Genomic DNA, 11987 nt, shown 5'->3' with positions numbered 1-11987 from the left:
TGGATGATGTACTATAGACTGGAATTTTGTCTTAAAATCCGCTTCAGCATATCGTGCATACAACTCATTTAGAAATGGCATGTACCTATTTTGCACATGCCATAGACACAACCTGTGGACTGTGTTTGGGAAGACCCGACGTAATGCCACTGGCATTGCAGGATCTTGATCTGTAAATATTCATTGTCTGACATTATTATATGCATATTTTTATGCAAACATTGTATGTTACATAACAAAACAAGACTCACATGCATTGTAAATACGCACAAGATATTGAATTTATATTGCATGTACTTCGAGTTTATAGTCATTATATCTACATAAATCATACCTGTCAACATGACTCTTGGTCCTTCAGTCCCCATGCATGTCTTGAATGCATTAAATACCCACTCGAATGTTTCAACAGTTTCATCTCCCAATAATGAGAACCCAAACACTGTGCATTGTAGGTGTTGGTTTGCACCAACAAACATTCCTAGGGGTTTTCCATACAAATTAGTCTTATGAGTTGTATCAAAGGTAACTGCATCCCCAAAATCAACATACTCTCCTTGCTGACTAGCATGAGACCAAAAAATACTCAATATTTTTCCTTCGCTGTCTAACTGGAAATCAGAGAAAAATTGTGGATTATCCCTTTTGCATAATGAAAAAAGCCAAAAGCTTAGACACATCATTGGCATTATTTTCTCGTTGCTTTGCCTGTTTCCTGTATATTCAACAAAAATTTATAATTATTACTCATTAACTTGAAATGGATTTTAAAATTTATATAATAGATACATAAAGAAAATGATTCTTACAAATTAGCAATGTCCTTTGCTGTAATTAGTACGTTTTCTGGACCACCATGCATCTCAGACACGAAGTCCATGATACAGTGTTGTGGGATTCTACTTTGCTGCATTGAACTGAGAAACTCCATGTACTCAGGATCATGAGTCTTGTTGCATTGTAGGTGTTTCTTTACTGTATCCTTCTTAATGAATTCATGATTATGTTCTAAGTGCACCAGATCGATTCTTACGGCTACAATATTTTCTTTTGAGTCATCATAGATTTTTTCAGTTTCAAACCAGCCTTGCATTGTGTTCTCCTCGATGATGTATTACGGATTCTAGGATTACTAGCTAACCTTTCTGTATTCCTCCATTGAACAATTTAACCACTTACAGTTCTTTCTCTCCCTATACTTTTTAAGTGGAAAACCAACCTCATATGCGTAACGACTGTAAAAATTGTATGCCTCATCGACATTTCCAAATGTCATACCGATCCTAGGCACCATTGTTGGATCAATACTTTCAGGCTGTGAATTAACATAATCATAAATACAATTAATTTTATATTAGTTACAGTCTTAATGTTATTTAAATTGTATAATTGACATAACCAAATATAAATAACTTACATGACTTCGGAGGATATTAGGTGTATCTTGTTCATGATCACTAATGGTCCTCATAGGCACCATTTGATTTGCTGCTACCATTGTTTCAATTACTGTTGTATTGCCATCATTGACCCCTGGCGCTCGTAATTCTGCAGGTGGTGTTACTATATTTATCCGTGGACTCGCACCACAGTTTGGAGATATAATTCTTGATGTGGGCGCTGCTGGTAGACCACTGCATGTGTCTGCAAGCCGGCCATCATATTTGTCTAATTATTTTATGAACTGAAGTAATAATTCAATTGCAAATGTACCTGGTGCAGCTCTGTGCAATGACGCAGAATTATCATCGCCTGCTTCTTCTTCTCTGCCGTCATCCATTGTAAACAATGCAATACAATCAGCCGCCACGTTCCTTTTTATATGCCCTGAGCTAACCAATCCCGTGTACACTATTTACGCTATTTAGTTCGGTCAATTACGTACTATAAAGTTTGTTCCTGCATGCCAGGAGATATTGTCGGACTTGTGATAACAACTCGAGAGAATTTATCGCGGTTTGTTGAAACAGATTTATATTTACTGAAGTATATGCAACCAGTTACGCAATTGTATGTACATATTTATGCCTCGCGTTTCTGCTTACGTGCATGCTGGGTGATATTTTCGGAAGGCTTCGGTTATCGTTCGCGATTTTATCGCGTATATCATTTTACGCTAAAATACACAAGGGTTTACGATCTCTTGTCTTATGATTTACGCTGTGGTTCGACCAGACCATAAACCGCCGAACAAACCTGCGCTCTGACCGATTCCGTCTAATTGGCTGGGGCTTCCCGATACTAATGGAAGCCCTGGGCTTCCATTAGTTCGTCTCTCTCTCTGTATATATATATAGTATTTAGAGCCCTGGGCTCTCTCTAACTAATGGAAGCCCTGACCAAAAACCGACCAGGTGCTCTGACCGGCGCGCACGCTTTACTGGTTGACTGTAATACATAGTTACGTCAATTATAAATACGAGTTATGCTCAATTTTGTTACCGTTTACACTCTTTTGGTGTGTGCACGTCTCGCGGCATCCGGGCCCACGAAAAGATCGTGTCCCCGCAATCTGGGCAGCTTACGTCTACCGGGCCCACGAATCAAGGAACCGAGCTTTCATTTTCTCAGCTCATCTCTCCCGTAACTATCGCTGCCGCCGAACCCTAGCCAAATCCGCCGCCGTATGCTGCTTCTCCTCCGCGCCCGGTGAACCCTAGACTAATCGCCGCCGTGAGCATTAGGATTCTCCCCGCAGTTCCCCCGCCGTCGCATTCTCCTTCACCACCGCAGAGACCCGCACTCGCCTTCTCCGCCGCATACACGCCGTGGCCTTGTTCTTCGTCTCCGGCAAGGGACCTGGAATCGCGGAGGCGGTTGTGCCGCCCCTGCGTTCTTCTACTCGGCAGAGACCGAGACCTCGATCTTCTCCACCGCGGCGGCCGAACGCCGAGTCCCCTACCCCGTCGCGAGCTCCGTCCCCAACGTCGAGTCCCCAACGCATTTGACACAACCCCGCGTCGCATTGGGTTGTCCCCTGCAGAGGTGTCTCGAGTTCAGCCGCCCTCCAGGCCCATCCACATTCCGGTAAGCCATCAACCTTTAACTCTTACAATCTGAATCGTAAATAGAGTTCACATTATTATTTTGCCAATTGCTTGATTTATCAAATACCGATTCATTATAAATTTATAGTTAAATGGAGACACAAATGTATACTATGCAATCTATCACACGTTTATGCAGTTTACAATACTTTGTTTATGCTGATTTGTTGACAGAAGTATGATACATACATCAATACATTATGCCATAAAACATATTGCTGTTCAATTTGGGCCAGCTCACACGAAATAACCAGGTTATACATTAATTGGATGTCGCATATGAGCAGATTTTTTTGATCAAGTTAGTCTAACAAGTTTATGCAATTTACAATATTGTGTTATGCTGCTTTGTTGATACAATTATGCAATTTACAATTTAGTAGTGATGCTGCATGATATGTTGGGATCTAATGGAATGCATGGTCATGAACTGAACTGAATTGACTTGCGCTTATCTTTTTTATGATCCTTTACGTATTTTATGTATATGTGTTGTTTCATTTGGCAGGAACATCAGACATGAAGAACGTAGACCGACCTCCTTCCAATCCAAAACGGATCATAATCCAGTCTACTCAGGAGTGCTTCAGCGTTGACATACGCCATGCTCCGGCGGGGACTGTTAGACCCGAAACAAGGCATGCTGCTGATGAGGATGATGACTTTATGCCATTATCCAAGAAGCGTAACTTGGACGACAGCCCTGGGAAAGTTTTGAAGAAGGTAGTCACTAAGCGGAGGAAAGCAGTGCCCCCCCGACAGGTTAGAGATTTATGTCTATGGCAATATATCATTTTATGCGTGAAATCATGTTGTCTTGATGTCTAAGTTAAACATTGTGTTGCGATTATGCAGATGTAAATGTTTACAATATTCATTTTATATATTTTTTTCAGCAGAGGCTTAACGTCAGATGCAACCCCCAAGATGTGTTAGTAAGCATACAAATATTAAATGACAGACAACAACAAGCAATTGCACGTAGGGGATTTTCTAGTATTCTTGATATGAGACTGGACGCACTCGGCAGCAGATCACACTTAGCTTGGCTGATGGAAAAGCTCGACCACAATGACATGACAATTCGAGCTGGCCCTGGAAAGGAGCTGAAAATTACAAAGGATACGGTGCACCTAATTTTGGGGTTACCGAATGCTGGGGGAGGAACTGCATTGGGCATCGATGAAGCTGTTGCTGCCAACAATTTAAGAGCTGAACTTGGTCTATCGAAAGAAGATTTTGGGGTTACAACTCTTCAAGATCGTTTGAGGAAAGGTTCTGACGATGATTTAAGCATCAGATGCTTTTTCTTGATATTGTTCAATAGGTTGTTGTTCCCTACTGCCAGCTGGGGAATAACAAACCATGAGGTTCTTTTAACCGAGGAGATGGATCGTTTCCACCAGATGGACTGGTTCCAGCTTATTTTCAATGATTTATGCCAAGCTGCCAAGAAGTGGCATACTAGGAGCGTTACGAACGTTTCTACAACCATCTATGGATGTTCCATCGTTATTCTTGTAAGCATATCCTTTTTTTGTCTGTTATATGTACCCATAATCTTGTATGCAAAATTCATATACACGTAGATTATGCTTTTGTTATGTCTTTTAATGACTCATGTTATGCCTTTTGCAGCTGTATTATTTGGATCATTTGCATGACTCAGCGGCACCCCAGAACAAACGTGGAACACCACGAATCAAATACTTTGATAGGAATATTATTCAAGCCCTGACAAGAGCTGACAAGGACAAGATACGCAAAGGAGAAGAAGCATTTGGACATTGCTCGGTATTTTTTTTGTGTCAATCATTTTTTTACATGCATATGATAACGTTCACATACCTTTATGCCCGTTTGTAAGCATATTTGTGATGTTTTTTTTTTGCATTTTCCATTAAACATATGAATCTCATTTATCAATTTAATAGGTTTGTATAAGTTTTACTCCATCTTTCACGCCTTTTTTAGTTCCGAAGCTCCTCAGAGACCTGCTACACAACTGTACCACCCGTTGAAGCACAATTCAAGGCATGATTCTATTTATATATTTGTTTGTCATAGAATTTCAACATAATATTCAGTGATATGCTATACATTTACTTAATAATTTTCAATTTACAACAGCATAAGACCAGGACCAACACTTTTGATGTACCTCGTCCTAACCCATCTGGACATCACTCAATTCACATCGAACTCCCGCTCATCAGGGATTTGATATCAAGCAAGCTGAATCAGCTTCCATCCCGCCACCGCCTGGGTTTCATAGAGAAGCTGTCACATTTTGATGCGGAGGTTGGTAAGGCGTGTTCAGTTATTAAACAGACTCTTCAGCAGATTATTGAGAAACAATACAATCTATCTGATGTTTTTGGCGAGTTAATTGATGAGGTCCTCCGGGCTGAGGCGGGTGACAACGAAGATGCTTATGATGTGCAGAAAACCACATCAAAATCAGATGATATTCTTCCCCAGACAGCTGGTTAGTCAGTTTAATGTATTTACGTCAATATAAAAAAGTTATGCAATCATATATCGATATCGTTTTGATGCCATTATTTTAAACAATGTTTTTTTGTTTACATGACACGTACAGAAGGATGTACGTGTCCGGCCCCCCAACTGTACCCGATATGTCTACTCCAGTTTCTCAGCAGGATACGCAGTTTACAGACACACAGGTACATGAATTACTGTTAAGGCAACAACATATTCGTGTACTATTAGAAAGTTTCCCCGATGAAGCTGATATTGATCCACTGGTTCATACAAATATAACGAAACAGAACAAAACACCTACAACCTCAGTGGTAATATTTTTCTTATTAATTGTATTTTTTCATTAAAGGGTTGTATTCATCGTTTTATGTAAATAGCATATAACCATTACAATTTTTCAGGGTAAACATGGTGACGGTGGCAAGAACATGCCGACCAATACAAACGTCACTCCTAAAGCAACACCACACATGGATCCTGACGCGCCGATATTTGATGCGACTCCGCAAATCAAGGTAGGATTAAACCCCCTCGTGGTTTTTCTATATTCTCATTAGCAGTTTACTAAATTTGTAATCCATTTATACCATCATTGTTAGTCTACTGGCGGCGTACAACAAGCGGCAGAAACAGACTTGCCTGACAGTGGGCCATGCTTTGATCAGACTCCATCTGAACATGTCAGCTCAGTAATTTACATTTTCTTTGTAGTTTTCAACTGTTCACAGATTTTGTACAGTCATGCTTCACAGTCTAAATAGGTTATGCATCATACAAATCAGTGTTATGCATATTTACACATACATGTATGCTAAGTAGATGTGCATACAGTTTTTACATAACTGTTAGCTGCCTATGATAAATTACACATACATTTATGCAGTTTGCAAGAATATTTCTGTCTCTTGATCTGTATCAGTAATGTTAGCTCAGTAATTTTCATTTTCTTTATAGTTGTCAAAATTGTTCACAGATTTTATGTATATTTTCATATATATTTTTAGGTTTATGTTGAAACCGATCCAGCTACAAACACTCCACAGGTTGGCCAGACTTCTCTTGATTCGGAGATGCAAACTGTGTTAGCTCTACGCGAATATTTGTGTGGTCTGCAATCTGACACCGGCAGGTATGAAGTTCATACTAAATCTAAATCTGTTTATATGCTGGTAGTTTTACGCGACCTCTCTAATTGATATAAAAAATTCACCAGGACCATAATAGATCATGGTGAATATTCAGCGACATGTTCTGACATATATGAATCTTTTGCCGATGGGAAGTGTCTCGACAATGTATTCATGCAGTGTTTCATCCAATGTGTTATTGATGATGCAAAAAATCAGCAGACTTCCATGAGTTCGAACAGTTTGATTCTTGATGTTAATGTTGGGGTAAACTATCGTAACTTACATACACCATTTTCATATACAAATTAGATGAACCCAAGTACACTCACTCCATTTATATCGTTTATTGCAGTCACTACTCAACTTTGAGGAACAGGAACGACACAGTCGCAACCCTCAACCTTTTGATGAATCTGTACTCCACACACTTCTAGACAATTCATTGCCTGAGACAGATGAATTGGACCAATGCAAAGCGGTAACAATCGTATTTCATAATCCAAACATAATTTCTTTTAAATGGAACATATCACATTGTTATGCTTTTGTAAGTTACCCTGTTAATTTTATGCTTTTTTTACACGGTCAGATCATGGTCCCCATGGTAAGCAGGGGGCATTGGACATTGTATGTTGTCAACAAGGTCAAGAAGTGCATTCATATTTTAGATTCCAACCCATATGGACCAACACTTGGTGGAACTACATGGAAGGACTATCATTTTGCACATTTGGGCTCAGGTGGCAGAAAGTTACCATGGGCTAAGGTTATTATGAGCAGATTAAACAACGCAATACAACATGTACGGCCCAGGACATGCTTTCCCAAGTTTGGTAACTTCACAATTGACTTGTGCCCAGATTGTCCTAACATGGCAGCTGGATCCAATGACTATGGGTTTTATGTCATGGGTTTCATTCTATTTTATCAATGCGACGAAGGATCTTTGCGGTCAGACATAGAAGCAGTACGTACAAATTTACCAGTTAATTCTATAGTTGGCACAAGGCAACATATGGAATAGAGGTATAACTAACTCAGTGTTTTTGTATTGCAGGGCAACACCAGTGAGATACTGTCTCTTGCGCTGCATTATATCACATTCCACCCGAAGAACAAAGCATTATCGCTGCTCCAAGACATCCAAAGATTCAAGGTCTAAAGGATGTAGTTTAGTTTGGTCATGTAATAAATTTTGTATACAATGGTTCCCTAAACTTCAGATCAGTCATGTGTGTATATTATGGGCAAAGTCCGTAGACGTTTCTTAGTTTATGTCAATGACAACTTTAGGGATCAGCTAATTTCTAAACTGGAATATTGTACCAAACTGTGTTTGATAGTAATGTGTGTTTCTTGCATTTGATTCTGCCAGGTTCCTGTACAATATTGTTATGTCAATAACCTCGAAGTATGCATGTTTTTTGTCCGAAGTTTACGATATAATTATTGTCAGTCTTATGCATGTTTGTCCATACACTTATGATACAATATTCATCATTATATGCCAATACATTATTATATACATTATCAGAGTTATATACTGCAAACAGGGTCATTTTTTGTACAGTCATGGTTCACAGGCTAACCATCTTATGCATTACACAACGCAGAGTTATGCATTTTTTCACATATATCTATGCTAAGTCTATGTACAGTCAGTTTGCTGCATACCTGTTAAAGCTTATGACAAATTACACATACGTTTATGCCAGTTTGCAAGTATATTTATGATACTTTCTGGAATTTGTCAAATGAACACATGAATCACATTTACACAAGGAAATATTTGTATCTTATGGTCTTCTACTCTCTACCAGATGAATCATCATCTCCTACATCCACCGTTCGTTTTTTCGACGTTGATGTCTCATTCCATTGCGGGGCTGCAGCTATGATTTTGTTCCTTGAACCAGGAGGCCGTCCTCGCTTACGTCTAGATAGGTTAGCCAATCGAACCCTATTATCCTCGACAGTTAAACACGTACGGCTGTTGTGACCATCAGCTATGCCACATTTCTGGCATTTCCTGCTCATCTTCTTAGCTCCTTTCGCACCCAATTTTAAAACTTGTTGCTCACTACTTTTGATTGTTCTTCCCTTAGGCTTGGCCTTATCTGGTCTTGCTAAGTTTACACCTTCCATATGAAATTCCAGTTTCTACAAAACAAAGATATCAAGTCAGATTTTATATTCACGTATGTCATCATATATTGTAGCAATGTTTTCACCTTTCTAGCTTCCACATCCATAGAAGTACTATCAACCAGCCGAATGTCAGTGTTATGTTCCAATGTTAATATCTGCATATTACATTGATCATCCTTAGTATTGCATTCATTTGTATTAGAGCCCATTAAAATTTCCTGTGAAAAAATACAAAGTCCAGTGAAGACACAAATCTTATAGAGCAGTATATGTAATACATTATAAAGATTTGTTCCATACCTCGTTCCCATCATCTAATTTGCGTAAGTTGTCTATAGCCATTTCTTCTGTTTCATACGCTTCGACCTATATCATCATTACAATCATGGATCATTATCGACAAGTAATTATGCAAAATTCATAACATCACGAGGTGCGTACCTGGATGTCATCGCAAACACTTGTGCCACAACTCTCACCAGTACCTATATCAGGCTCCACACGCATCAATAACCCTAATAATTCGTCCATCATCTCTAGGGCTTTATCATTCCCAGCTTTAGACAGACTCGCATGGTGTACTACTTTCATTGCTTTTTTAAGCAACATCTTCTGTCTATATGATCTAGTTTCTCCATCTTTTCCTTTCAAATTCCTATCGTCTCTTGAAAAAGCCACATCTTGATGCGCGGAGTATGTGTATCGTTGCAAAATATACTCACTCGGGATCCTTTCAATTTGTAGATGCATGAAAGCGCGTACAAGATGAACACAAAATAGACCTATAATTGATTAAACATACATTATGTCATATATTAATCGCAAACAGCTATGTATTCGTAATAATTTATAATTTTATATAGAAAAAATCGTTTAGTATAACATACCTGTATGCTCCCAATGCTTGCACTCACATGAATACTTTCCGGCATCCACATCAACCCTTATCTTGAATTGGTGTTGTCCCCAAACAATTTTATTTGATCTTGTAGTATGTTTCACCACCCAATCATGTTCCTCACCCTCTGTATCACGGTCTATTCGGTATGCAGTTGCATATTTTACTGTCTCCTGAAACCTTGTCATCACAGCTCTAGTGTATGCCCTTGCAACTCTTATTTCAAACATATACAATGTAGTTGTATCCTTTTGACCCTGCAAATTACACAATATAGTATTAATACTGTTTTGTTTTTAATAGCATAAAACATATGTTTATTATTTTTTTCACTTACCATGCATCCTAGTGCCTCTTTGGCCTCTTTCATCTTCCTACTATGCAGGAGCTTCATCATTTGCTTTGCAAATTGATGAAGCGGTGTGTTTGCATCCACGTGGGCACTCTTCACCAACTTGTTCATGCTCTCGCTTCGTTGTGTAGAGACCATAAGACCACAATAGTCTCCTTTGAAAAATGCAGGTACCCAATCTTTGCGTATTTCATATAATCTGGCAAGGGTGTTGTTCTCGTGTAGTTGGAAATCATCAAGCATCATTTGCTAGGCAGCCTCGAACTCCATTTCATTCAATGGATGATGTATTATAGATTGGAACCTTGTTTTGAAATCCATGTCCTCAAATCTTGCATATAATTCATTCAAGTGGGGCATATACCTGTTTTGCACATGCCACAAACACAATCGATGTATTGTGTTTGGGAATACTCTGCCAAGTGCGATTGGCATGGCAGGGTCTTGATCTGAAATAGATAAATTTACATAACATCATGCAAGCCAATATGATATCATATAGTACGTGCCATAATAATTACGAGCCATTTTATTACAACATACCTGTCAACATCACTCGTGGTCCGTCACATCCCATGCATGTTTTGAACGTATTGAAGACCCACTCGAATGTATCAACTGTCTCGTCTCCTAGTAAAGCAAACCCAAATATTGTGCATTGTAGGTGGTGGTTCGAGCCAACAAACATGCCTAATGGCTTATCGTACATATTAGTCTTATGTTGTTGGGGGCCTTCGGCTTCCGAAGGTCCTCAAAACAGGATTTAACAGTGTCTCTGGAGTATAATGTGTGAACAGGTATCTTCGGACTCGAGTCGATATCACAGTAGGAGAAGCCCAAAATAATACGAAGGTTGATACAGTACCGAAGATGTGAGCGGGAAAGCTTCGGCGTGGTAGCAGAAAAGGAAACCGACTTAAAGATGAAAAGGCTATTCAGACCTCGGTGGATTACTATAGAATTACTACCAAATGTAAAGGGCATGGATGTAATTTTATATGAGTTGTGTCCCGTGCCTATAAATAGATGAATAGTACCCCCGTACTGTTCACGCTGACTTGGCACTTGCTTTTGCATCACACTTGTACTTTCATTTCCTTCCAAGCCGAAGGTACATTTGTAATTTGATGTCATTTCTATTTCTTTATAATAATAATGCAAAAATAAGTTAATAATAATATATGATTGTTTATGTTACCCTCCATATTTCATATGATTCATTTGTCATCATTGTATGTTGAGTTTATGAAGGTGCACCCTTCATAACCTTCGTCCGAAAATCATTATATCCTAAGGGAGATAATGCTTCGAAGGACGAAGGACCTTACCGTTTAACATTTTCTGTGTTGCCTTGTTCTTAAGCCGAAGCATTTGAGAACAAGTCCCCAACATTGGCGCCCACCTCCGGTGAACTCACTTCCACTCTTTGAGTTTTTAAATACCTTCGGCGATCATAAACCTTCGCTATGGCGCCGAAGAAAGCTTCAGCAACTGGGGCTGCAGCCCTGCAACCGCTGGACCCCAATCAGGAGACTGTCTCCCTTCGGGAGGCCCGAAGCAAGAAGAGGAAGGCTGTCAGCCCGACACCGCTAGAGGATGAGCTAGACCAAGAAATCAGAGACATGGAGATGCTTCATCAACAGGTGCAGAGGAAGAAGGAAAAGATGGCCAGGCTAGCTGAACTGCAAAGGCAGATAGACGAAGCCTCTGAAGAAGTTCGTCATCTTACCCAGGATGAGCCAAACCGAAGGCCTCAGCACTAAGACCTTCATCAGGAGGGTTTCCTCAACGAAGATGACTGGTATGACAATTTCCATCATGGAAATTTTGCTTTTGATGATGCTTCTCCTCTGTCCGCTGAGCTGCAGGCTACACCTTGGCCTTCATCCTACAAGCCGCCTCAGCTT

General features: G+C 39.6%; 1 protein-coding gene across 1 annotated transcript; it reads right to left on the bottom strand.

Annotated features, from left to right (window-relative positions):
- Nucleotides 1-8330: 8330 nt before the first annotated feature.
- On the bottom strand, nt 8331-10529 carry LOC103654850 (protein FAR1-RELATED SEQUENCE 5-like). Its single transcript, XM_020552362.2, has 7 exons — nt 10066-10529; nt 9718-9985; nt 9272-9612; nt 9131-9196; nt 8914-9048; nt 8671-8842; nt 8331-8356 (listed from the first exon to the last, which is right to left on the bottom strand). Exons 1-7 carry the CDS (start codon nt 10324-10326, stop codon nt 8331-8333), a joined length of 1269 nt encoding a protein of 422 aa, XP_020407951.2. The 5' UTR covers nt 10327-10529.
- Nucleotides 10530-11987: the final 1458 nt, after the last annotated feature.

This window comes from Zea mays, chromosome 4, assembly GCF_902167145.1.
Source record: "Zea mays cultivar B73 chromosome 4, Zm-B73-REFERENCE-NAM-5.0, whole genome shotgun sequence".
Classification (NCBI taxonomy): Eukaryota; Viridiplantae; Streptophyta; class Magnoliopsida; order Poales; family Poaceae; genus Zea; species Zea mays.
This window is presented reverse-complemented; position numbering and strand designations above follow the sequence as displayed.